The sequence below is a fragment of the Onychomys torridus genome, chromosome 2 (assembly GCF_903995425.1).
Source record: "Onychomys torridus chromosome 2, mOncTor1.1, whole genome shotgun sequence".
NCBI classification, from domain to species: domain Eukaryota; kingdom Metazoa; phylum Chordata; class Mammalia; order Rodentia; family Cricetidae; genus Onychomys; species Onychomys torridus.
The window spans coordinates 83,497,046-83,524,875 of NC_050444.1; the positions used below are offsets into that span (position 1 = coordinate 83,497,046).

Below are 27,830 nucleotides of genomic sequence, written 5' to 3' on the forward strand. Positions count from 1 at the left end.
AACTGGTAGCATCAACTTCACGTTGGTTTTCCACCAAAAATTCTACCTGTAATGAAATCTTTTTATTAGGGTATTATGTGGACAGACTGTCAAAGAACTAATAATTTCTAATCCACCACAGCTAACTCATTTTGACTTATTAAACACTCTAGGGAAAGAGAACAATTTTGCCATAAGGGGGAGCCTTTGAGTTCCACAAAGTGGGGGGGTGGATTTTTATATATACATTACATACATGTTTCAGTTCAAAATATAGACACAAACAGCAAACGGCCAGTTTCTTACCTGTGTGTTGGGACAATGCAGGCAGGGGACTAGGTTTTTGGTTTTGTTTTTTGTTTTTTGTTTTATTTTGGTTGAAATTGGGTAAATTCAAATTTCCTCTCCTTTACACACAACAACAACAAAAACCAATGATGTCTAACAACCACTTGAATGCTTTAAGACTGTTCAGGGGCACTGAGGGGGACCCAGAACTGGCCCACCATTTCTACAAGGCAGATGCCCTGGAAACGCTTCTTATCTGATGTTCTGTTGAATCTACAAGGCTTTGGGAAACAGGTTTGATTGGCTGAAGCCTGAAGGTGGCTGCCAGGGGCTCAAGAAAGAGAGGACCCACTGTAGTATAACTTTAAGAAAATTTGGGGAGGGAAAGGAGAAAGGCAAAAGAAAGAGAAAAAGCAGGAGAAAGCAAAGAAGAGGAGAAAGAAAGAGATGAAGGAAGAGGGATAGAGAGAAAAGAATAGAAAAGAAGGAAAGTGGGAGAAAGAGAAAGAAAGAGGGAGCGAGGCTATGAAAAGGAACCCGAAAGTCAAGTTTCAACACTCTGTGTGTTCTGGAAAAGGGAGAGATGTAACAGCGAAGGGCAAGGGGGGCCCTTGTCTCTCCCGCCACGAGGCAAAATAAAAATAAAAATAAGGGGCGGGGGAGAAGGGGGAGCAAATCAAAACAAAACAAAACCAGGAATGTGTGTTTTGAGCAGGAATGAGGAGAGCAGGGAGGACCGTAAGGGGGTGTGTACAGAATTTCATTAAATTGTTACTTTAAGATTGTCTTCTTTAAAAAAGAAAAAGAAGAGGGGGTGGAGAAGCTGGAGCGAAGGAAAGGAGAGAAACGGCAAAGTAGAGGAAGGCTAGATGGCTCGGCCTCTCCAGACCGATTGATTGGTCATGATCCCCGCAGTTTAAACAGGGACTCATTCAATTGGGAAGGTGGAGTGCTGGCGAACAGATTAGCACACGCTTGTTTACTCATCTTCTAAGGGATTTTTTCCCCTCTTTCCTTTCATTTCGTGAAGAAGGAGGGAGGGGAGGGGGCGGGGGGGAAGAAGGGGGCTGTGGCTTGTGTTATAAAGGACGCAAAAAATAAATAAATGAGAGCATCTTGGGGGGAGGGAGGAAATTGAGCTGATCAGTGTGTTAGAGGAGATTTTTTTTTGAAGAGCGAGAAATATATAAAATAAAATGAAATAAAACAAGAGGGAAGGCATCCAGCTGTTAGAGGTGGGGGATAAGGCAGATAAAGGAGCGGGGAGAGAAATTAATTGCCAACCAGGAGGAGTTGGACTGTATTTTTGAAAGGTGGGGGGAGTGGAGCACACACCTTGAGGAGGAAAGCAAGAAAGAAAAGAAAAAAGCAAGGGGAAGGGGGGGCTAGCCCGAGAAGGGGGGACAAAGTCAAGGCGCGAGCGGCTCTAAAAAGCTGGCAGCTCCGGGCGGCGGTGCAGGGGCGCAGGGGGGGGGGGGGGGACCGTCGGACATGCGGCTCTGGAGTTGGGTGCTGCGCCTGGGGCTGCTGAGCGCCGCGCTGGGCTGCGGGCTGGCCGAGCGCCCCCGCCGGGCCCGAAGAGACCCTCGGGCCGTGCGCACCCCGCGCCCCGTCGCCAGCCCGGCCACCTGCGCCACCCGGGCGGCCCGTGGTCGCCGCGCCTCGCCGCCGCCGCCTCCGGGCGGTGCCTGGGAAGCTGTGCGCGTCCCCCGGCGGCGGCAGCAGCGGGCGGCTAGGGGCGCCGAGGAGCCGAGCCCGCCTAGCCGGGCGCTCTATTTCAGCGGGAGAGGGGAGCAGCTGCGCCTTCGGGCCGACGTGGAGCTGCCCCGCGACGCCTTCACATTGCAAGTGTGGCTACGAGCGGAGGGGGGCCAGGCGTCTCCAGCGGTGATCACAGGTAAGGCGAAAGGGGTCCACTCCTCCGGCAGACCACCCCGCTAGTCTCCGCGATCCTCCCTCCCCGGGGCGCGCGGATGTCTGGGCTGCGGGCGGCGGGTGGGTCTCCGGGAGCTACCCCTGGAGTGATGCACGGGCGATGGAGGCGAACTTCAAGCCTCTCTTTAACCCATCTGCTGAATGGGCGCACTGAGAAAGGATGCTGCCTGGCCTCGGAGGAGCTGCCCTTGGGAGCTCGGTGTCTATGGAAGCCCGCAAGCTAGGGCTGGCTGGTCCCCAGAGTACCCAGAACATTTAGGCTGTATTCGGGATGTGCAGATTCCGTTTCGGTATGGGAGGAAGGGGGAACATGACCCAGTTGGGTTGCATATGAAAGGAGTTTAGGGGACTGTTAATTTCTCTTTACTTTTTCACGGAGGTATTTCTTCATTAGCCTGGTTACCCTGCAAGTCGGCGGGGACCAGGTTGTTGTGGTTGCCAGATTTAGAACTCCTAGAAGTACCCCGAAAGTTGCTCTCTGACCGAAGCTTGCCTCTGGGATCCACCCCCCATCACCATAGCCACCCACACTGCCATTCCCGGTCCTTGGTTTGAAAGCTGGTTGCCTGTCATTCGCCGCTGGGGTAGACCTTCTTAGCGCATACTCTGCCAGCCTTTCCCAGACTCAGCTGAGAATTGGGGCGCTTTTTTCTTTGGGGACTTTCATGAGCCCATAGTGAATGTAAGTTCTTCCTCCTAACCCTCCCTCGCTCCCTTTCGCTGCTCCACAGCAAAGCCCATAGTGAAACCGGACACTGAAGGCTGCAAACCTTCCAAACGCCTCAACATCCATTTTCCCTTCTAAATGAATCTGTGGAAATGCCTTTAATGAAACGAGGGTGGTGGCGGGGGGTGGCGCTGGGGGAGAGAAGCAAAGTTTTGCCTCTTCTGTCTGGAAGATTCCCTCACTGCACAAACAACCTTGTCTGTCCTGGGACGTCTTAAGGCGAGAATAGGGGATCCCCCCCCCCCCCATGGCTGCAGCCAGCGAGCGGGCAGAGGCTTTTCGAGGTCTCACCTCTTACCCCTTACACACACCGCTCTCAGGCAGTCTGTTGGTGTTCTGCCTTGGCTTCGACCTTCCCTAACGTCGTGCTGACGCTCCTATTTACTCGAAGTCCTCTTCGGAGGACCCAAACTCTGCTATTATGCCAATAAAATGTGTCCTCCAAGCTCCCACTTTCCCGCTACCAAAGGAGAGCGAGAACGACTCCCCACACACATAACTGACGTCATCGCTGCCCTCCCTCTTCCCCCGAAAAGGAGAGGGAAACCGAGCTCATTCACTTTCAGCTCCCAAAACCTTCCTCAACCAGAGAAGGGTACAATATTGAACAGGGAGACAAGATGCAAAATAAACATGAAGAAGATGATGACAATTCAGGACTCTCTCTCTCTCTCTCTCTCTCTCTCTCTCTCTCTCTCTCTCTGTGTGTGTGTGTGTGTGTGTGTGTGTGTGTGTGTGTGTGTGTGTGTGTGTTTATGTGTTTCGCTTTCAAAACACAAGCGGGCTGCTGCTTGGCAGTGGTTAAGAGAAGAGTAGATTTGGCTTTGCTGGTCTTTATCTGTTGTGTCAGAGAATCTGAAGGGATCCCCTGGAGAGGAAAGCCCCGGGATTACACTGAGAGTGGGTGCATTTCATATATACATATATGCAAATCTATGTCCCCCGGGGTTGCACGGGAGACTGCCTTCAATGTACGTGTCTAACTCAGACCAAGGTCTCTCTTCCTGTTCTCTGGAACATGCAATCCACTCTCACAATGATTGTTGTAGTAAAATACTTTAATTGGATCGGGGATGTTAGGTTATTATTACTCGTATAAAATGCCTGGTTCATTTTATGTGTGGAAATAACATTCCTCACAAAACAGGAGGGGGAAACAAAACAGTAAGTAAGTAAATAAATAAATAAATGGCACGGCTGCTGCCGTGTAGCCCCAGAAAGCCAAGGAGCTTTTCTTCAGAGAATTCTGGTGGACTCCCCGCCTCCCCCCCCCCCCCCCCCCAGTTGAGCCGGAGCCAGATTTGGCGGTGTGTAAACACCTGGCAGGGAGCCAGAAAGACTTATTCTGCCTTATCCTTCACACAGCGCATACTGTGGGACTAAAGAGAACCTGCTTCCCCTAGAATTAAAAACCAAACAAACAGAGGGGACTTTTTTTTTTCCTCTAAAAGTACTTTTTTGGTTCCCTGCTCGGTGATTAAATTCGAGTTGGAAGAAACAGAACCCGAAGTAGGTTATAATGCGCATCCTCGGGCTGACTGCAGGACCTCGGGTGCCCGCTTGGCTGCCTGACCTCTGTCTGGGCGTCACCACTTTCACAGGAATCCCTGGTCACCTATCGCCAGAGCAGTCATTGCTCAGCAGGGTTTGTAACTGCTATTTCGGGCCCAGGGCTGCTGCCTCTGTGTCAGGCCAGCCTGCCTTACATCACTAGTCTGCACGATTCAATTGAGTTTCGTAAAGGTCTAATTTTACGGTGCTGTTAACCGGGTCTGTCGTCTGGCAGAGGCAAGCCTTGCCGCTCCCGGTAGGCGGGTGTGCTCCCAGATCCGCCTGCCCTGGTGCTATTTCTGCCAGGGTTCAAACTTCACTTCACGGACACTGGTTCAGACAGGCTCTGAGAGAAGCAGGGGAAGGAGCAGGGTGCTTCTGAAGCACAGAAAGCATGCCTTTTATTTTTCTGAAAGGGAAGGTGAACACACACACACACACACACACACACACACACACACACACACACACACACGGTACTGCAGCTTGTGCTGGAAAATGCAAAGCCACAGTTACAAAGTGCCAGGGTGCAGGATTCTCCTGCCAATGCTGAAAGATACTTTAAGAACTGAAGAGTCCTTTTAAGCTACTATGAGCAGGGTCCTTAGAAGTTGTACATCAGCTATCATTTAGCGCAATGGGAAGAGAGTAACAGAGGGCCAGAGGGTATGCTGGATGGCAGAGTTCAGGGTCAGCAAGTAGGACTTAACCCCCACCCCCCACGTCTCTGCCTCGCCCACTACCTGGCAGAGGAAAGCATCTCATAAACATCCACCTCTCACCACACACAGACCCACCATCCAGGCATTGCATTGTTGGTGGTGGTATTGTTGTTGTTGGTGGTGGTGGTGGTGGTCGTGTGTGTGTGTGTGTGTGTGTGTGTGTGTGTGTGTGTGTGTGATCTGACATATGACACATCTCTTTGCTTTTCTTTGTACCACACCTGACAAATCCAGACCCCTGCCTCCATCCCTAGCTAACCTCAACCATGCTCCACCACCCCTTATAGTCTAAAAGAAGCAGAAAACAACAGACTCAACTTGCTCCATGAAGCAGAGGCCCTAAGTGGCAGTTAGTCTTACTAAAGATCCTCCTGACCTGTTAGGTAAGTGAACAGTAGACCCCAGAGTGCCACACTGTTCCTCTTCCACTTTGTTCACACTCCTCCTGCATTAGTGAGTGATTCAGAGCTCCAGCTCAGGAGAAAGGAAGGGGCAGAAACTTGCGCCCCCAACCAGCGTCCCTACTGGGAGGTCTTTCTCTTTTGTTGTAAGCATTGGGATGAGTTAAGTTTCCTGGCTGTGCCAGGCAGTGGTGGTGCATGCCTTTAATCCCAGCACTTGGGAGGCTGAGGCAGGCATATCTGTGAGTTCTAGGCCAGCCTGGGCTACAGAGTGAGATCCAGGAAAGGCGCAAAGCTACACAGAGAAAAACAAAAACAAACAAAAAGTTTCCTGGCTGCCCGTAAGAACCCTTTTCTTCCTCCCTTCCATAGGTCATTTCTTCTTTCTCACCCAGCCCTTTGAAAACTCGGAAGCTTCATTTGAAGTTCACACACAAGCATGAACATGAGCAAAGCTCTCTCTTTAACAGCTGTAACTCCACCTGGGATGTAGAATATTGCACTGAGCATGATGAAGTGTTGGTAGCCAGGTTACCTCTCCCCTAGTCTAGTTGTGACTAGGCAGCAAGCTAGCTGGCTCCTCCTCGCTGCAACTTCCTAGTCCAAAATTTAAAGGCATTGTGAGCACTTGTGTCACAACAGGGCTGTGCAATGGTGATTGAGCTCAAGGGTGTAAAGTACTTAGAACTGGCCTTGGTACTTAGTGGGTGCTCGACAAAGATTTATTTTATTAGACAGGGTTTTTCAAAGATCTTGGGCTTTCTGAGCTGAAGACACTGAAAAGCAGAAAGCCTGCTCTCCCAAGCAGTGTACTTCAAGCTTGCTTTACACCTTGCAAGGTGGGCATTGGCATCCACACAGACTACACACACACACACACACACACACACACACACACACACACACACAGAGAGAGAGAGAGAGAGAGAGAGAGAGAGAGAGAGAGAGAGAGAGAGAGAGAGAGAGAGAGAGAGAGAGAAGTCTGTGCTGAAGAGTTGAAGGGAATGTAAATAGTTCCACCCAAGAAGGCAATTCCAAAGTGTTTGGTTTTTTGGTTTCTTTGCTGTTCAGAGGGCAAGAGAAATGATAATCTGTTTGCAGAATGTTTCCATTCCCTTTGACATCTATGTACCAAGCCATGGTTTTCCAGATCAGAGACTGAGAAATGGAGACGTCTCACCTGGAGATTGGATTGAACCTAGCAGTTCCCTTTTTCTTTTCATATCAAGTCATCAGACTGACCAGGCTAGAAATTTCTCTAACAGTTCCTTGCTCCATCATTCTCCCTGTGATTTCATTCAACTGTCTCTGCCATATCTAGCTTGTGAATGGGCACTTGACTTTGGGGTAGTAGAATGACATACAGTTATTCAAAGTACCCCTAAAGAGTGCCAGCTCCTATTTGGGATTGAGTCAAAGGTAACCACATCTAGTAAGCACACACAATGCCTTTTTCCAGTGTTTTGGCTGAGTCTTCTGGAAGGCAAGCCAGCTTCTGTACATTTAGAGCATCCTATTGTGAATTTTGAAGAATATCTGGCGTAAGCATTGTATCATTGGGAACCATTAAAATCTAATCTCTTCGACTTTGGTCTTCTTTGACCTGTGGGTGACTCCTTGCTAGTAAGAATCAAAGGGAGTCCAGGACTGCTGGAAACTAAGTTGCACAGCTATTTGGCTTGGAGAGGAAGCACAGGGGCCCAGGAACAGGAAGTGAATGGTGATCACAAATCACCAGCCACAAGTTACTTGCTCCTCCCGTGGGTTCTCTCCCACCTCCCACTTTCCCCTATTCTGTTGTCCAATGGACAAATAGACATGCTTTAGGCTGTTAAGCCTCAGAAGCACCCTTTCCTCCCTCTTCACAGAGGAAAGTAACTTGGAGACCCAAGATGTAGAACACTCAGAACTGTGGAACAGAAATGGTTAGCCCAGATTTAGACTTGGCAGCCAATTAGATCAAGCAATTCAATGTATAAAAAGGACACTGAGGACCAGGGCCACACAGACCTCCATTGCTTAGAGGGGCCTATAAGACATTTTGATCTATTAGCTACCATTCCCAAATCCATATGGGATGCCCAGCCTCTAAAATATCCTTTAGGCTTGGCATAGTAGCACACACTATGTGTATATATGATTCAAATACTAGGGCATCTGAACTAGAATTACCACACATTTGAGGCTAGCCTAGTCCACATAGCAAGCTTCAGACCAGCCAGCACTCCATCGTATGACTCTATCAGTCAGTCATGAAACAGCTCAGCTTGGACTCCATTCCAGGGTTTCTGCTGCATTGGCCCTGTGGCTAGCCTGGGCACAGGTTGTTTTCAAAGCCTTTTTAAGTACTACTGAAGGACCAGCAGAGGGAGAATCTCACAGATTCAACTTGATGTTGTCCTTTCTTTGTGCAGGTAGGTAAAATGATGCAGTAAATGGAAGTGACACTCTTGGGCCTTGACAGTACATTTTTTACCCAGAGCTCTTCCTGTGCCCCGAGCCCTGCTCTCTCTTTGTGGGGCCTCCTTTAGGGTAGACACATGCCTGTATGAAGTCACACTGAGTTGAGTTTCACACGCTTGATTTCAGGTGAACTCACCAGTGTTGGGTGAGAGCCTCACCAAGAAGGAATGGAGGAAGGGAAGCTTAGCTCTGGAACATTCTCTACTTGTGTTCCTGATATTTGAAAAACCTCTCACCTTTAGCTCTTTTTCAAGTCAGCACTGGCTGCAGGAAGGCAGAAGTCCCCTCTACCCCTGTTTCCCAGGGAGAACTTCTTCGTGGGCTGTTTATATCTTGTCTACTTGAGGCAGAAGGCTCCTGTCCAACATGCATCTGTTGCTTGCTCTCTGGATTTTCTTTCTTTACAGTTTTGTTCACCCCTCAGAGTTCCCCTGTTTTTCACTTGTTACATGGGGGACTGTGCTCCCTGCCTTGAGGCAATCACTGCGTATGCTCACATGGGACCCTGACACCAGTGAGAATTGACTTCTACGGTTGGGCCTCTTGGGCGTTGCATGCTTGGAATTGACAAACAAGAGTTCCCAGTTTCAGGTCCTGGCTTCATGTCCTTCTAGACTCTGTGACTTTAAACCAATGAGGCAGAATTTTGTTGGGATTACACAAAACAGTCCCAGCTCATCATTGTCATGGAGACAGGTGAGACTATGACATGAGATGCTCTCAGCAGAGATTAGGACCAGTCCTTATGCCAAAGTGGGTAGGAGGAAGCCTGCATTTGTGCAGTCGAAGTCATTCCTAGAAAGGTGCCTTTATTATCCCCATTCACAGTGCAGATAGTAGTGATGGGGCCAGCAAAGCCTCTCATGTATGGGACCTCACTGGCCTCCTTTGATATTAGGACTTCACAAGTCTGCTAAACCTTGCCAGATACTGTCCTGTGACTCTGGCAGCTCTTGACTCCTGTCTGGGACCCATTGTTCTCAGCATGCAAAGAGGAGGCAAGGATGGCACAAAAACTTTACACCATATCCCCACATCCTTAGGGAGCCTCTGGAAAGATATTAGAGGCCACAATCCTAATACTTCCTTTCCACCCTACTCTGCTTAAAATCACAGCATTCTGCAAGATTCTCTTTGTGAGGAAATAAAAGCCATATTCCTCCTTTACAAACTATTTGAATGGACAGGGGCTGACAGGGAGAGACTTGAAATATTGTTAGGTGTCATTGTAGTATTGTTAGCACATGTCTTAAAAGATCCTAATCTGTTAAAAAAGGCACACTGAAGCACCTGTAGGTCAAGTTGGGTTGTATGTATGGTGTTGTTGTTGTTTGTTTTAAAAGCTCTAAAAATATAGAAGCTTGAGGTGGAAGTGAGGAAGGCTAAAAATAATTGGTTGTTGATAAACCACTGTTGAAACAATGCTGTGGACACTTGGGGTTTTAACACATTTTTGCCCGCCCTATTTCAAAATGTAACTGACTATTTCTGTAATAGGAAGTAAAAAAAAAAAAAATTAAAGTGCTGGAAGAGGCAAAGAAGGAGACACCACAAAAGCCTTAGCATTCTGGGAACTGAGGTGTTCAGGGATACAGGGAGAGGCTCGGGGACACCCCCCCAAGATCACAGGAGATGAACTGAAGTCCTGACGCACTTTAGGCTTCAGACACTAGGATCCCCCTGCCTCTTCCTCTGTACACCTGCAAACTCTGGTCACCGTGACCAGCTGGGGAAAGCTTGAGAGAAAAATAGAAGAGATCATGGAGATAGGATAGTAGAGATTTGCCTTGCTGGCTAAAATGCTTTTGAATGATAAACTTCTTTGCTGTGTAGGACTCCCCTCCATGTGGAAAAACCCAGCATCCTTGGCCCTGCTCATAATGCCAGAAGATTTATACTGCTTATTGCAAAAATCTACATGTAACATAATAATTTACACCACTCAATTCTGCATGTGGCTTATTTCTCTTTTACTTGTCCCTTTCTCTCTGAGCCTGATTTCCCAGAGTGCCTTCTAGCATCGTCTGGAGTCTTCCAGCGGACTGGGGGAAATGAATGATGTGTGTTAACTGAGGAAATACTTTGCAGTGGTTGTCCATGGGACTCAGGAGTCGGCCCTATTTGATTTCCTGACTCTTGCACCTACTAGCCACATGACCTTTGAGCTGGTACTCAGTATCTGTAGCTTCACCTTTGCCGTCTATAGTATCCAGCTAACACCAGTTCCTACATGGTGGGGTTTTTCTGAAGATTAACTGGGTCTCCTTGTGGAAAATGCTTAGTAATGGAGTCTAGATGACAGGTAACCCAACAATAGCTAGCTTACGTTAATATTACTTACTTGGACCCTTGCTGCACAGTATTTTGAATTCTTTCAATGATTTTGTGACTTAGACATGTTTATCTCCTTTGGCAAAACCAGGAATTCCCTTCCCCTCCCTTGCCACTCAGGAGTGATTTATAACTTTCATTACAACACTAAAACAACAACAAAAATAACTGAGCAAAAGTGAGAATAAAACAAAAATGGTGATTGCTTCTTTTTACCGAAGGAGTGTCTCAAAACCAAGCTAAGAGTGAAATCTAAGCAATGAAGATAGAATGCAAAACACAGTCAGTCTATGAACTCCCTGTGTAAGCGCTCAACTAGTACTTTTGTGAGTCCCTGCTGGGTGCTGGGCACGGTTTTAAGTGCTGTAAACTCTTTGCCCTCAGGGAGTTTATATTCTGGGTTCTGGGAGAGACAATGACAAACTGTAAAGACACCAACTGGCATGCCATCTAATGCCAGGTCAGTGTTAACTCAGAACGGAAGAAAAGAAAAGAAAACTGAGTATGTGGATGGGTGCTGGGAGTGTAAGATCTTAGCAGACTATTTGGACAGGGCTTTCTTAAGAGAAGCATTGGAAAGTCAGTAGAGGGGCAGACTTGGGTCTAGATAAAGAAGCAAGTTAGCAGAGGCCAGTTCTGAAAGAAAGCTTGCCTTGTAACATTAGCTATGTTACTTTCCCTTTCTAGACCAACTTTTTCTCATCTGAGGCATGAAAGGTGTCACAAATTTATCCCTACCTTGGCTCTGAAGGTGCTTCTAGCAGAGATCTTTCACAGTCTTGGAAGCCCAACCAAGGCTTTCCTAGGATATAATTGTGAAATTCGAACTAGCTCTTGTTTTCTTCCATTTTGGCTTATTTTCTTCCACTAGGTGGTGTCTGGACCTGTTACCCTCAGGGGCAAAGTGCCCACATACTTCTTTCCTTCTGTCAAGAGCAGTACCAATTCTCAGAAAAGAAAGACCCACTACTTTTTCTTGCTAAGGTGTCATTGACTTACAGCACTTAGAACATTACTTTTTCTTTGACATATACTTTAATGAAATCCCCAAAAACTTTGTGCTGCAGACCAAAATCACAGTGGTAGAATTTCACTCAAAGACTGACTGGAGGCATTATTTGGTGAATGTCATTATTTGGTGCTTCCTAATAGCTGGAAGCCATCTCATTAATACCAGAAATAATTACAGTTGTCACAAATTCCCACCATAAAAACCCTCACTGGGTGACTTTTTTAATAATTGTTTACTAAGTTATTTACCCTTCATAATTGTGTTTACTAGACAAAGGTCAATCTAGATGAACTCCCAGACAGCACAGCCAGTTACTGGCCTATTAGTCTTTATTATCATGTACATCAGAGATTATTTTGTTCATTAAAAAAAAATATTAAAATTCAGAAGCTAGAGTAAGAGTTTATTTGGTAAAGTACTTGCCATGCAAGAGTAAGGACCAGCATGTGATCTCCCAAACCCACATTAAAAAGAAAACCACAGTAAATGCTTGTAATCCCAGTGTTGAGGAGGTGAATATAGACTCTGGCCTGGAACTTGCTGACCTGCAAGCTAAGACTAATCAATGAGTCCCAAATCGCAGTGAGAGACACTGTCTAAAAGAAACAAGGCATGTCAGGTCCTGAGGAATGATACCTGAAGTTGATCTATGGCCTCCATGTAAACATGCACACATGTACATATGCACACACACACACACACACACACACACACACACACACACACACACACACTGATGTATAGAGCCACTTTTCCCTGTGTTTTTCTAGAACATCCAGTGCCATCATCCTTAAGGTACATATTGCTCCTTCTTCCGTTCTCTCCTTATTGCGCTGCTACTTCTCATGCCTAATGCTTTTACTAAGACTTCTCTTCAAACAAGGGAAAGAAAGTGCGCACATGTGTGCCTCTGTCTCTCTGTGTCTGTCGTCTCTCTCTCTCCTCCTCCCCCCTCATGTGTGTGTGTGTGTGTGTGTGTGTGTTCTCGCATTATTTACTACCAACTTGAGGTCCTTGGAAGCTTGGAAGGGAAATCATAAACATTTGAGAACCTTGGAAGGTACCAGACTCCAACCCATTTGAAAAGTACAGCAACAGATGAATGAAAAATCTAGGATGTAGGTTGTCACAGAACCTATAAAGCATGAAATCTAAGAATTCAGGGAGAGATTGCACTGCCCTGCCCCATGGTGAAGAAGTTGCTCTTGAATCTGCCCTGTATCCATCTTTCCCCAACTCCTATTGCTCTGTGTAATAGGAACCACAGCAGAGCAGAATGTGGCCAAATGGGCTTATGTGGAGAAGATTATTTTCCCAAATGAGACTGGAGATCTTTTATGTACAGCGGTTGCTGAGGACATAAGAATGATATGGCAGCCAGCATTTGGGAAGAAGGTAGCCCTGGTCTAAGAGATGCAAAGCTCACTGTCACAAACATAAGAAACAAACACATTCTGTAGTCAGTCTTATGAAGCCCAAAGAATAAAGGTGTGAGTGCCAAAAGGATGTGTCTAGATATTCAGTTCATAGATGTGGAACTGAGATGCTGGTGAGGAAAGTGGGTAGTTGCGATCAGTGGTCAGGTTTGGAAGGCATTGTCTTCTAAGTCTTAAGCCAGGAGAAAGAGCAGTGAATATTTTTTCATACTTTCTCAGAAGTTAGTTAGTACAGCTCTGCTGTTGGCTGTCTTATATCTCCAAATTCTCTTCAGTTAGGTTCATAGACCAGACCCAGCTGTGCACTGAAAATGACAACATTCACTGCACAGTCCACAAGTCCACATTGGACCCATTTCTCTTCCAGAACTCCTGTGCCCTTATCTTTGAGTGTTAGCAACTCCTGGTACAGCTGGTACATTGTCGATCCCCTCAGTCACAAACCCATCTGTCCTGCTTTACAACATGTCGATTAGCAACTGTTTTTTCTTTAAATTATACCTCCTACAATTGAAAAGCCCACTTTTTTTTAAGCCCTAACCCTTCTACCCCCTCCAGACTATCTACCAATGCTGGATGACCCAATTTTTCTGCCACTAAAAAGAAAATATGACTCTACCACTCTTAGTTAAAGGCTCTTCAGTGGCAACTGAATTATTTAAAGTTCCCTTAGATGCAGCAGGCTTTTTATTACATATTGAATATTCTTGTATATAGTTTTACGTCACACTTAAGGCTCTACAGCTTCCTGCTAAAGAACTTACAAATGCCTGGACTTCTTTATCACACTCAATTACATGCACATTTGGAATCACATCAATCTCAGTTTCTCCCCTACCTAGCATACAAAGGGGCTCATACGGTTTTGTGTTTTGTTTTATGTAATGAATAGATAGATGGAGATGAGAACCAGCCTAATATCTATTGACTATGGGAGAAAGCTCCAGGAACCTCCCAGGCATGGTGCATTACGTAACCCAAGCACATGACCTGTGTTGTGCGTCACAGTTAGAAACATTACACAGTGGTTAATTCCATTTCCCCTTGAGCAGAGAGGTCAGAAGGGAAAAGAAATTTGGCCTTCCAAAACAGAAAGAGGAGGGAAGCAACGGATTCATGGGCTCCTTTACTTGTATTGTGGCCTGTCTAATCCAAGCCACATTTTGGTTTTCATCTTCCCATTCCCAGTCCCTGGCCTGTTTGCAAACTGCATGTTTTGTGTATTCACTGCAGCACATAATCCTCAACTTTACACTTGAATCTCCCCATTGTTCTCTTATCAGTGTCTTCCTGAGCCTGCAGGGCTCTTTGAGTTCTATCTGGTGCTCAGGTTTGCATCCACTTCCCTCCTTTCTGATTGAGGTCCTCTCCATCTGCTTCCCTTAACCTTGGGGACCTTGAAGTCTATCCTCATGATTTAGGATCCTCTGTGCACTGTTTATATATCTTTGGGTGGAGCACACACATTTTCATCAGTAGCAATGGAGATAAAAGCAGCCAGCTTCTAAAAACTCTGAAATTTTGGTAGGTAGCTGCATGCCTCACCAAAGGACCCTCTGCTGATGGGTAGTGAAACTGGAATCCAAAGCCCATCTTCTCTCTATCTTCAAGCTGGTCATGTCGCTTAGAACACCACAGGTATTCAGTCAGACCAATCTTTGGAGAGGATGAATATAGGAATGAATGAATGGGATCAATAGTGCCCCTAGTGTCCAGTGTAAATAGTTAAGGAATACAGTCTGAAAAAGAATAATGAAAAGAGGGAGAAAAACAAAACCTCAGAAAAAATCTGAAAGAAAATGATGAGACTTCAAAATATGGCTTATAAATATCTTTGATTGTCAAACTAATATTACATGTAGGTAGGTGATGCTTCAGCAGAAAGTTCCACTAGAATGACCCCCACCTTTAAGTGGTGTACTGGGAGAAATACGCTTATTTCAAAGATACTGTCTTTGTCATACTTAAGGCATGTTACCCGAAAGTACTCAATGAAGACACATTTAATCCTTTGATAAGCACCCCGATGCATTTTGAACTGAATTGAAGCATGCAGGAGGCCTTGGTGCCTGAACTGTGGAGCTTTCAGTGGAAGATTAATTCTGAAGATGCAAAGTTGATTTGTCCTAGATATTTTTGTGAGGTTCAATAGCAAATGAAAATTCATTGGGAGAGGTAAAGTTTTCTTCCTCCCATATCTCTGTTCCATCCTTATATTTAATAGGTCATTACTGAGCAATGTTTACATGTTATATGTTAACCAAGGAGATGGAGACCGAAAAGAGAAGCGGGGTACAGCTCCGTCCCCTGAGGACCTCCTAGTCCTTGTAGCGGAAGCCGAGCTGTAAACAGATACTTGACATCATAGTAACTGCTAATAACGAAGCAATTAATAGAGTCCCGTGGAAGCAGTGGGAATGAAACACTGTGTTGTGGAACACCCATGTTTATCATGGGACTAGAAAGTACTCTGAGAATTCAAATCCATAAATGATCCATTCCATTTGAAAGGATCCAGGCATTAGTCTGTCTGTAGCAGTATGCTTTGCCTTGCATAGGAGTGCATGTCCTTTAAAACATATTCATGAAGATATAAATCAATGAGAGAAAGTCATATGATTTGACTCATGCCTCAACTGTTGATATTGACCCAGAGTTGCTTTCTGGAATATAGTGGAAGAAATAATTATTGTGCAGTTCATTGATCATCATCCATGTTCAGACAGCCCATTATGTTCTCCCTACATGTTATTTACCATACTGTATTGCAGTTGCCTAGGTACCTGACTATCTTCCTCATTCGACTTTGAGCTCTTTAGTAGTAGACACCATTTTTGTTTTCATCTTGATGTAATTATCATAATTTAGACTTGTACTGGACATATTGGTACATATTAAATAAACTTTGTTAAATGAACAAATGAATTTGAGATGGATCTAAATAAGAATATGAAGGCAGCTGAAAGAAGGTACTAGAAGGCTAAGTGCTTTGAGAGCAGATATTGTAGGCTTTAGGAAAGTTCAGATAGTGAAAGCAAATACACCATGAAAAGCAATGGCTGCTCCAGGTGGCCCTGGCCTCTTTGCTGTTAAGATACATGTTGCTATTGCCCTTTTCTGACTCTCTGTCTCCATTCTTTCCAAGTAGCTAGGGAGATATCTGTTAGTTTTCAGTGTTTTCTTCACGGCTCTCTCTAAGCCCACCCAATTCTAATTGGTCGGGTGTGTGCCTGCTTCTCCCACACCTCTCACCTGTGCCTAAATGACCTCTCTTCATTTGAGATTCATCATGGCTTGCTATTCTCAAGTACCATTTTCAATGTCTTGGATGCACAGGGTGCAACAATTGTTTTTAAGTGAATTCCTAGATAGAAAAATAATGCAAATTTACAGGATATATAACCCAGGCTCCCTGGCACACAGATGGAGAACTTTCCCATTTCCTCTTACCTTAATGTGTTAGGATTTGGGCCCAACATGCTTGAATTTAGATATTTAAAAATTCAGATAATCAGATCCTATATTCAAATAGGACTTTAACTGTCCTCTTAACCTGGAAAGCAAGCCTGAAGTCCAAAGAGGGAAAAAAAAAAAAAAAAAAAAAAAGATTGGTTCTATATTCGACAGTGATGCAGTGACCACTGAGAGCTGACTCAAAAAATTTCTGCATGTCTCTCTAGATCAATAAATACATAGCATGAGCTCAACACTGTTAGATATAGTCATGGATAATACAAAACAGGTTTCTGCCCTTGTGGACTTTGTATTCTTGGGAGAAGCGAAGGCTGTAACCTAGTAAGCAATAGTTAGCACTTATAACTGGATTGTGACAGTCATGATTAGAAAATAAAATATCGGGGGCTAAAGAGATTGGTCAGTAGTTAAGAGCACTAACTGCTCTTCCCAAAGACCTGAGTTCAAGTCTCAGCACCCACATGGCAGTCAGCTCACAATTATTTCTTATGCTAAGTCTCTCTGCCTGCTCAGTGCCTCGGCTGCATTGTGGGACTGACCAAGTGGTGGTGTCTATGTAGTGTGTGTAGGGTATGTACGGTGCACAGAGTACATAAGCTGAAGGCTGCAGAAAGAGCAAAAAGAAAAAAAGGAGAGAAAATAAAAATAGCAAGCTTTGGAGCATGGCTACCACAGGGAAACCTTGGCTCATGAGTCAAGTGGAGGCTTGCATGAAAGAAGAGAAAGACTGAGTGACAGGTGTCAGAGACAGAAGCAGAAATGTTAGTGAACAGACTATGGCCAGGGTAAGGGGAGCACAGAGGCAGAAGGTAGGGAAGCCACTGGAAGATGCAAATGCAGAGAGTTGAAAATAGTTCAAACCCATGAGATGCCGATAGGAGTCTACATGTGTGAGAGACTGATGAGAGAGTTCCATCAATGCTCCACAAGTTTCACTAAACATTTTCCAGTAAGGAGACTCGATTAGATGATGGCAAGTTAGGCATCTCGGTCTCAACACTATCATGGATGCATTGATTGCTGAAATGTTTTTTTCATGATTTAGTATTTTGATGAATATCATTATCATTTATTTTTTAATGGCATTCCAGCTAAAATACCCAATATTCGTTCATACTTTAGACCAATGGGGCAAAGATGGGTTCTTCCATCTGGCTTCGGGAAAAATGGAAGAGATTTATGGATTTCAAAATGTTGTGGTGTTGTTTTTTTTTTTTCAAAATTTGTAGTTGCATATGCTTTTTTTTTTTTTTTTTTTTTTTTTTTTTTTTTTTGGAGTCCAAACTTTTCATCAGCCCTAAGGAGTGACTTAAATGCTGAGAAGCAGGGAGCATCCCAGGTCATCCCCCAAGGGCTGTTCCCAGCACGAGAGTCAGAGCACTGGAAAGGATCTGTGAAAATGAGAATGTTGATGCCGAGATGTCAAATCAGACTGAGCAATTGCACTTTCCGTCATCCGCACCCATGCTGGAGTAAATAGATTTGGGGCTTTTATTCCTCTGAGGAGGAATTAGTGTATCCCTTAGAAATATAATCTACAACTTTGTTTATTCAAACTCTGTTCTCTGGGTTTCTCTGAGCTTTTAAGTAGGCAAAGCCACTTCTATTGTTGCCTGAAATGTTCCTGCTGGTATCATTCACTTTGGGTTTTATATATTAATTTTGCTCAGTCCACTCTATCCTTCTATCAGTTCCTAAGTTCTTCCTACTAGTTCCCCATCTCTCCATCCTTCCTTTCATGGATCTGTGTAATTGTTCATTTACCAGGCTTTGGCCTAAGAACTGGGACATGAATTAGATGACTCCAGTTCTAGTTATTATGCTACTGTGAATTTCTTTTTAAAAAATTTAAAAATTCTCCAAAACATTCCACTGAACCTACTTCCATAGGATACAGTTTGAAAACCATTTACTTCAGCATTAAAGTATGCTGTCTGCATAGCTATACATGGAAGTATTCCTTGTACCTCTTGGAGTTTGAAACTGTACTGCCAGGTTTGTTTTATTATTATTATTATTGTTGTTATTACTATTCTTATTCTTATTATTATTATCATCATCATCATCATCATCATCATTATTATTATCAACACTGATATTTTTGGTCAATCCTCCTTTTGATTTTCAGGTCAGCAGGTGGTGGAAAGCTGATAGAGAATAGGAAATGGAACCCAGCTAACAGGGAAACCACCTTTGTAGGTGGAGACAAAACAGACAGCTGTCAATAACTTGGTTCCTGGGACCTTCCTTGTCCATAGTCCCCAGCCCTCCCTGCTACTCAGGGACTCTGAGCCTCTGTGATTGCTGAGCGTTCCTGAACACAGGAAGCAGCAAGAAACCCTCATGGAGTGCAGTTGTTGGCATTTCTGAAGTATTTTCAACATGCACCTATCATATTCCCATTCACCTTGTAAAATAAGCATTCTCATTTAATACAATGAGGTCTTTGTATTCTCAACAACAAACACATGGTTTTAAGGCTTTGGGGCACAACCTGCCTTTTTCTGTAACTGTCACCCACTGCCCCTACTCCTTCCTCCCTTACAAAGTTTTGTGTCAGCAGAAATATCTGTTTACAAACAAAGGCTCCAAGAGAACAGTATCAGCAGCTCCAACAACTCTCTAAAACCAAACAAACATGCCACTGATTCCTTGTGACTCCTGAGCCCTGTGTCACCCGCAGCAGCTTGCCTCAGAGGAATCCCATCTTTCCATCTGTCTGCATGTTGCACTTCCTCTGACTCCTTCCATTTTCGCAGTAAAACCATGAAAAGTCTAGACTAAGAGGTGGTCAGATGCTGGCCTGGGCCTTTTGGAGAGCTGGGCAATGAAATACAGACAGGGATTTGTTTGTAATGGTAAAGACCAATCAAAACCATGTGGTTTACATGTTGCCACCCGAGGCAGAAGCTGGCAGAAGAAGGGTCATTAGTTGGGTAGGTATTATAGTTCTACAAAGAACAAGGATCTCTCAGGTCCTAAGCAACCAAGGGAATGCTTTATCTACTCTCTTGGATTCAAACTCTGCTATGGCTCCCTCTTGCTTATTCATAGTAATGGAAATAGCTGATATATGTAATAAATAATGTAAGACAGGTTCTGTTTTAAGTATTTTGCCTATGTTTTACTCCTCACAAAGGTCTCTGAAGTGGGTAACAACAGCATTCCAGTTTGTCAAGTGAGGGATGAAGAACTTAAAGTGATTTCCCTGAAATGTACACCTGTAGTAGATGTAATCTGTGGTAGAATTAGTTCCTCAGGGTCAGTATTATAACTGTACTCCAGCACAGATGTCCTAACCCCTGATCTGAAAGGCTCAGCATGACATTCCACTTACTGTCTAGACTTTGTGTCCTACCAGTAGCTTGTAGTGAACACACTGAGACTAGTCAACCTCAGCACCTTGAAACTTCTGGGGTGGCAATTCCTTGGAGTGCTTTCCTGTGTACTGTAGAATGCTCACCAGCATCCTCAGCCCCTGCCTACTAAGTTCAGAGCAGGCACCACCTGCTGCACAGCTGTGATAACCAGAAATGGGAGTATCCATTCCCAAACACCACACAGAGGGCAAAATCTCTATCGCTTGAGAATGACAGACTTTAGAGTCATCAGAATTGCCTGATATTCTTGGAACACAAATTCCCATTTCAGTGTCTTTTCACATTTTCTTTTTCCTTGACCTTATGGTATCCTTGGCTTTCTGCCCATCAGTCTTCTACATTCTACAGCCTATTGTACTCTCTGTCTCTTTTAAGCCAGACAGGAAATACTATATCTGAGGGACTAATCTATTTATTTTTATGCTTTAAAAAAAAAGCCAATTTCAAACTTTTGATTTAACCCACACAAAAGGAATCTTAAATTTAAAAACTTAATCTGTTTCACATACCTGACATTTTATTGCCTTTACCATATGCGGGAGGCCAAGCTAATTACTGAGGGTCTTAAGTCAAAGGAGATAAACCTGTGTAGATGGATCAGCTGGGCCAGAATAGGGTTTAGATTAACTCTGTATCCTCCTGCACTCTTATAGACAGGAATCCAAGAGATGGGGAGCTGAAATTCAAACCCTTCAACTAGTTTCCAGTCTCAAAGATGATCTGCTCATTCTCCATCCACTGGCACATAATACAAATTCTGAATCCAGATAGGTGTCTAAATGTCACTTAAGTGTTTTTTAAAAATGCCTTAATGAACTTGTTTTGAGTTTAGTCATAACTAACAATTTTGTAATAGATGTCAAAACAGCAGAAAATTAGCATCCAGTTAAAAATCCCATCAATCCTCTCCAAAATTTTGATTGCATTCCACTCTCATCATTAACAGTCTGCATTGCTCCATAACTGCCTCTGGCACAATGTCCTGGGACACTGATCCTGGCTCTCTGCTCTGTCACTGTGGGGGAAAAATGTGCTACATTCATCCTAGCTAATTGTCCCTTATTTTCTGGACTCTCTCCTTGAAAAACCCCAGAGATACGCTAACGTCTGGAAGAACCTCAGACCTCCCTGCATTGCCAAGCTCAGTCCTTTGTGATCTAGCCTTGGGCAGCCCTCACCACTTGACTTCCTTCCATTCCCCTGTGCATTCTCAATTCTGTCATAGGTAGATGTCTTTTTCATCTCCAGTGTTACCGGGAGGTTACAGATCTCATCCATGCTCATCCTACCCCTCCATCTGAAGGTTTCTCATCCCGCCTTGTTCCCATACAAAGTCTGCATCTCATCAAGGTTTAACCCTTTGATATTTATTCAAGGAAACATCTTTGAGCCATCTTGTGAGAAGCAAATCCCTCTTTTTGCTTGTACCATCATGTTAGCCCTGACAGGATAGTGCCATTGAAGAGTTCAGATCCTCTACTCTGGACTCAGACCCTGTGGTGTTGAAGCTTCTTTTTCCTGTCTATAAAATGAAAGCAATACAGTATTTCCTTGCCTGGATTACTGTGCAGGTTCCCTGTAGTAATCCATGCAGAGAACCTAGCACAGCAAACCTTGGCCAGCCCCTGCCTTCATGGTCCTCCCAGCCTAAGAGAGAACCTCTGGATGACACAGTCCTGTGGAAGGGAGCTCTGGCCTGCCTGGCCTCATCCTGTTCTTATCTCTTCTTGCCATCTCTCTCCCTGATTGGCTTACCCATCTCTGTAGATGAGGTGACATCAGAGCCTAGAGCCTTTGTCTCCAGAGCTCAGCCCACACTGTCTGAGTGTGATTTTACATAACAGGCTATGGACTTATGTCAGGAATTGAACTTGCATCACCCAACTTGCCCATCCCTTTTACCTCCTCAAGTTGACTGCAGGTGTTCATCAGTCCCCTCCCAACACTGACTACAGATGAAGAACCAAGACTCAGAATTTAAAATGAGGTCAACTCATCTTTGAGGCATGAATGACATGATACCTAAAGGCACACACAACTTATGGAGGCTCACAAAAATAGTTTATTTTAAAAGTCAGAATTGTAAATAACAATGGATATATAATGATATGTGCATTGTGTGTGTGTGTGTGTGTGTGTGTTTGACAATGAAATTGTAAGATATAAATATATATCTCTACCTAAGAGGAAAGGATCTACTAATCCAAAAACAAAACCCAAAGTACATCTCACAAAATCTATGTTGCAAGTATGGATGAGAAAGGCTTTGCCGAAGATCCGTAGCACATTAACAGCAAACCAGAACCCAGGTTTTCAGTTATTATCTCAACTCATAAAGCTTTTCCTTGTATTTCCAAGGAAAGCCATGAAAATTATTTCCCCATAGTCTGCTGGCAAAAAAAAAAAAAAAAAAAAAACCCACACCAAAGAGAGTTATAAACGTAAGTTGCGTTACTATTTTCAACAATCCAATGTAATGACTATGGTGTCAACCTCTCATTCTATAAACAAAATCCTCCAGAGCAGGACAGAAGAGGTTTCTGCACTGGTATAAGGGCACTCATGGCTGTCTCTACACTAAGGCTCTCCATACAGGACTGGAAAGACCCAAATCTGGTTTCCCCATAATCATATTCATCATTCATTCACTCATCTATTCAACAAATGTTTATTGGGACTTATGACCGAGGCACCATGTGGAAGGCTCTAGATGCAGAGTGGTGATAGAAATGCATTGTGTGCCTTCATGAACTCATAGTGCAGTTCTGGAGATAACCTTGGAGTAGATATCTGAAAAAGATCACAGGATTAGCACTGATCATTGCTATGGAGAAGTAAGACAAGAACTAAAGAATATAGCAGCAAAGACATAGGAGTGAGAGAATCCACCCTATGGTACTTTGTGTAATAAAAGGCAGCCCAAGTACTCATAGCTGCTGCAGAAAGATGCCCAAGGTCTAAGGCTGGTTACATCTGTGGCAGAAGTTAGAAGATAGCAGGTGCTCTCATATGTTCATATACTGGTCTTGTAGACTCATGACAAATCAAAATCTAGTGGAAGAAATAATACTGTTTAGTTTTCTAGATCAGAAGGACATAAGGCAGAGGAAATAGAGTAATGTTCCTAGCTAAAGGAAACAGTGTAGACCAAAGAGAGGGACATAATAAGAGTCTGCCTGCACCATCATAAATAAGATGAGGCCAGTGCTTACATGCAAACTGAAGGATGGTGCTAATGTGAGGGAATCAGAGAAAGGCTTGCATGTATTGCAGAATTGTGGAAAATATGACATTATGAATATTAATCTAACAATACTCTACAGATTGTATCATGATAGTAAACTACCAGAGCATAGGCTAGTTAAGAAAGAACTAAGAATGGCCAAAGTAATATATTAAGAATTGACTACATGCTTCCTCATGCCCAATGTCACTAACCCTATATAGTCAGTAACAGTATGACTACTTTTCAAAATAAGAACAGAAAAGTTAACATAAGTGTTACAATTTTCCTAAATCTCAAGGCATATGATGGCAGAACTGAGATCTGGAATCACCACTCAGCCCTTTCTTAGAAAAAATGAGCATCACTGTGTCCTGTGGACTTTCAAGCCTGCAGATAGAACATTGTATCCATATAACTACATATAAACAATTCTTCCAATGGGAATGTATGGAGTACCTGCTAATCACTATTGTTTTGTCAAATAATATAGGATGTATCTTTTCAAACTTCAAATGTAAACACAGAGACAGAGAGAGAGAGAGAGAGAGAGAGAGAGAGAGAGAGAGAGAGAGAGAGAGAGAGAGAGAGAGAGAGAGCAGGGGTGGGGTGTGCAACATCCAAGAAAAGCTAAACTATTATCAGAGTAAAACTGGGAGAAAAATCTCCATTTTAGGATGGCTTTCCTTCCACAACAATTCAGAGGAGAATCATTGTCTTGGTGTATGTAATATTTAGAATATAATATTGTTAGTGATGTTATCATTGATATGTCTATTTGGTTTTGTTTGTATGGACATATGAAATTGGCTCCTGAGCATATTAGCTACATGTATGTCTTCTCTTTTCGCCAGTTCACATCCCTTTTTTTTTGTGGTCTCCCTATGTGCATTTGTTCTTTCATTCCCTCACATACACAGAGGATGATGCTTAGTTCTTGAGTACTTATTTGACACCAAACACTTTAAGTGTTCTATTAACAGTGTCTTATTTCTGCTCTCTAACCAGAGTTGCATTGAAATCATGTCAAAGTCAGGGATTCGCATATCTGTGTTTGCTCCCGAATAGAGCTTTTAACCACTGGACAATCCACTGTGCTATCACTCAAGCAAACACCCTCATGTGCTCTCATTGATTTCCTCTGTGATGCATGCATGCATATCATCATCAGTCAGTTCGTTCTACTTGCCATTCCTTGTCCTGAGCCTGAGGTCATCAAGAGTATGCACCATGGAGCTACCTTTGCCCTGTGTTCATATGCTGCAATGATCCTACTTGGACCAATGCAGAATCTCCAAAACAGAAAGAAACCCTCTTTGTTTCTCAAATAGCTTCTTTTCTAGTTCAGTGGATGATATCTACTGTGTTTAAACTAGAATGCACATACCTCGCTCTTCAAATTTAATCTCTATTCCTTTAGATTTATATAAATTTGTGCATAAAACAGTGCAAAGGAAGATGGTGCTGATATCAGTGAGAATGTTCCAAGTCTAGACATTAAGGAAAGTGTCTTGAGGCAGTAGATACAAACAGAGGGCATCTGTGTGCTGACAGATGGGTTTTAGCATTCAGGTTCTGGTTCTGTTCATCACAAAATGTATGACATCAGACAATTTGTACCACCCTTGGATCCTCACTTTTCTTATTCATATAAAGCAAATCATCTCCATTTTGTCTCTTTTAGAGAATGTTGAGAAAAGTAAATGTAATAAGTGTGATGTTCCAGAGACTTCAATCTTAAAGAAACTTCATATTCTTCTGTGTTATTGTAACCAACAGGACATATAATCAGAGTAGGGAAATTTAAAAATTACAAGAAAAAATAAATATTCAACTGATTTAAGAGAATTATTATTATGTTATCCATAGAACATGTAGTACATGAGTTAAGTCCTAGTTATTAAATGTTAAATTACCTGCTCATCACTGCAACCATCTTGAAACTCAGTTTCCTCACTGATGGAGGGACAGTAGAACTTACTTCACAGAGCAGTAGTAATTGTTCAAAAAGATGACACATTGGAAGCATCTGGTCATGTACATTATACATCATTATTAGTGGCCATATTTATTTCTAGGTATACGTAGCTATGACTAGAATTAGCAATATTCTGGAGATATTATGAATAGAACATGTAATAGTAAAATTATTTCCTAATTGCATTTTATCGCCATTGTTTGTATCTTTTTTACATCAATATATGGACCAGCAGGGACAGTAGGAATCATCTCATCTTAACTAGAGGGTTCATGCTGTTCCTTGCCGTGCCCCATTCTCCAAATATCTAGCCATGGACACTACAAGAATATATGATGAATGAACTGTTGAACAAATTCATACATTGGATGAAACTTGGAGATGTTAATTTGGGAAATTGTAGACCTCACAGACAATACTAATCAACAACTTCAGACATCTCTAAGTCTGACTGGGGATAAACCGTACTCAACAGCTATGAGAAGTGAGAGGTCCTAGAAATCAGAACATGGATCACTGGATTGAAAGAAAAGGAGGGAACTTAATATCTGTCTAGGACAGTGCTGAGGTATGCTTGATGGTATGTAGGCCTTTTTGGGTGCTAGGGAGTTCTTTGATTTAAGAAATATGAAGGGTCACTTGTTAAGATGGTATACAGGTATACTCAGTTTGGCACTGAGTGGTAAATGGGTTAATGATAAAAACTAGTAAGGCAATTTCCCCCATGACTCTATGTGATACCACAGTGAAGAGTGAAGAAGGGGCTTTCATGAAAGATGAGGGATGCAGGAGCCATCTGCCCTTGACCATTTCTCAGAGATGATACTGTTCCCAGGGCATAATGAGCGAGTATAGAGAGGAGTTTCTTAAGTCATCAAGATGAACAGAGGTAGAGTCTCCATGATCGAATGATTGCCAACACCAGCCAGTATTCCGAATTAAGCTGTGCAACCTTTGAGGGTGAATGAAATTGAGATGCACCCCACCCCAAGCTCCCACTCTTCTTCCTTCTCTTTCCTCCTATTTTTTCCACCCTCCTCCATTTCTTTTTCTAAGTTGTTATACATTACTTTCATTCACAGTGTATGACAAAGAGGACAATGACTTGTTTCTCTGTTTCAGACAATAGTGACAGAAAGAAACAGGGCAGAAAAGAACAGAAGGGAAGCATAATCCAATTCTGGGGGCGGGGGGAAGCTTTCCTTTGAATATCAATAAAATGTGTAGCCACATTTATTGCATACTTTGCAAGTGAAGATTTTCAGTCTCAGTCCATTCAATCCTGGGTGTGAAGTACTTGTTATACCACTTAATATATGAGGAAACTTGAAGGAGCAGGAGTTGGGGTGGAGGGTGAGATGAAGGGAGGTGTTGCCTGAGGCTACACTGCTAACAAGGAGCAGAGCTGGAGTTCAAACAGACCAGTCTGACGACAACACTACAGATGTTTTAGCACTTATTATGTTGTCAGTGGCTGTGTGCCAAGTCCTGACAAGTTTGTTATCTCTTTAGTTGCTTCTATAACTCTCAGAGGAAGATGGGTTATTCCCACTCTACAGATGAGTACTAAAACCGGGAGGTGTCTTCCAGAATTCCTGAGTTGCTTCATTGGTAAATGATAGAGCCAGCATTTGAAAATCTGAAATCATATTTGTTGGTCTGTCAAACCCTGTACTTCTTCCTCTGTCTGTCTCTGTCTCTGTCTCCGTCTGTCTCTCTGTCTCTCTCTGTCTCTGTCTGTCTGTCTCTCTCTCTCTCTCTCTTTCTCTCTCTCTCTCTCTCTCTCTCTCTCTCTCTCTCTCTCTCTCTCTCTGTGTCTGTGTACCTTAGTCAATGTTCCATTGGTATGAAGAGATACCATGACAAAGGCCACTCTTATAAAGAAAAGCATTTTATCGGGGCTTGCTTACATTTTCAGATGTTTAGTCCATTATCATCATGGCAGGAAGTAGGGCAGTATGCAGGCAGACATGGTGCTAAAGAGTAGCTGAGAGATACATCTGGATCCACAGGCAGCAGACAGAGAGAAAGACACTGGGCCTGACTTGATCACTTGAAACCCCCAAGCCCACCCCAGTGACACACTTCCTCCAACAAGGACACACTTCCTACAACAAGACCATACCTCCTAATCCCTGTCAATTAGTGCCAATCCCTAATGAAGGAGCACTCAAATCTATGAGCCTGTGGAGGTCATTTTTATTCAAACCAACACACCCTTATGTATGTGTGGTGGTGTGTTATGAGCATATGTTTGGGGGCAGGTGTGCATAATCATATGCTAGTGCACATGTGTGAAGGTACATGCAAAGACCAGAGGATGATGTCTTCCTTACCAGCCCTCCACTTTATGTACTGAGTCAAGGTCTCTTGCTAAACCTGAAATTCACCATTTCAGTTAGACTGGCTGGTCAGCATGATCTGGAGATTTGTTCATTCCCATGTACCTACCTTCTCTCCCTGTGCTGTGGTTCAGATGGACACTTCCATGCCAGGTTTTAAATGGACACTGGGGATCCAAACTCAGGTCTTCATATTTATTCATCGAACACTTTAGCCATTGAGCCATCACTCCAGCCCCAAACACTGACCTTTCTATTTTTTTGTACAGACTGATTTTAGGAGCAAAGGATTCAGGCTGGAAGGTCAAGGGTAGAGGGAATTTTGAGTTTTATTTGAGCTTCCAGAAGCACTTTGTCAGTCCAAATCTATCACATAGGCCCATGTATAATGTATTTTAAGTCTTAGATGTACCCTTCTCACATCTAGATTGTTTAAAGTAGTTTTCAAGGAAGAATATATTCATTCATCTCCTTTACCATTCCAAAGATACCTGTGAAGTAAGTGAACTGTACAGGATTAAAAACTTTCATCCCTAGAGGACAGGTGGAAGAACCCAGACTCAGAGAGCTTCATTTAAGGTCATACCA

At 43.5% G+C, this 27,830-nt stretch overlaps 1 protein-coding gene across 1 annotated transcript in view; it reads left to right on the forward strand.

Moving 5' to 3' along the window:
• The first annotated feature begins 1,758 nt into the window (after nt 1-1,758).
• The window catches only part of Pappa (pappalysin 1), a 239,598-nt gene continuing 213,526 nt past the window's right edge, over nt 1,759-27,830 (forward strand). The window contains exon 1 of the mRNA XM_036177331.1: nt 1,759-2,164. Coding sequence (XP_036033224.1) covers nt 1,759-2,164 — 406 coding nt within the window. The remainder of the gene's footprint in view (nt 2,165-27,830) is intronic.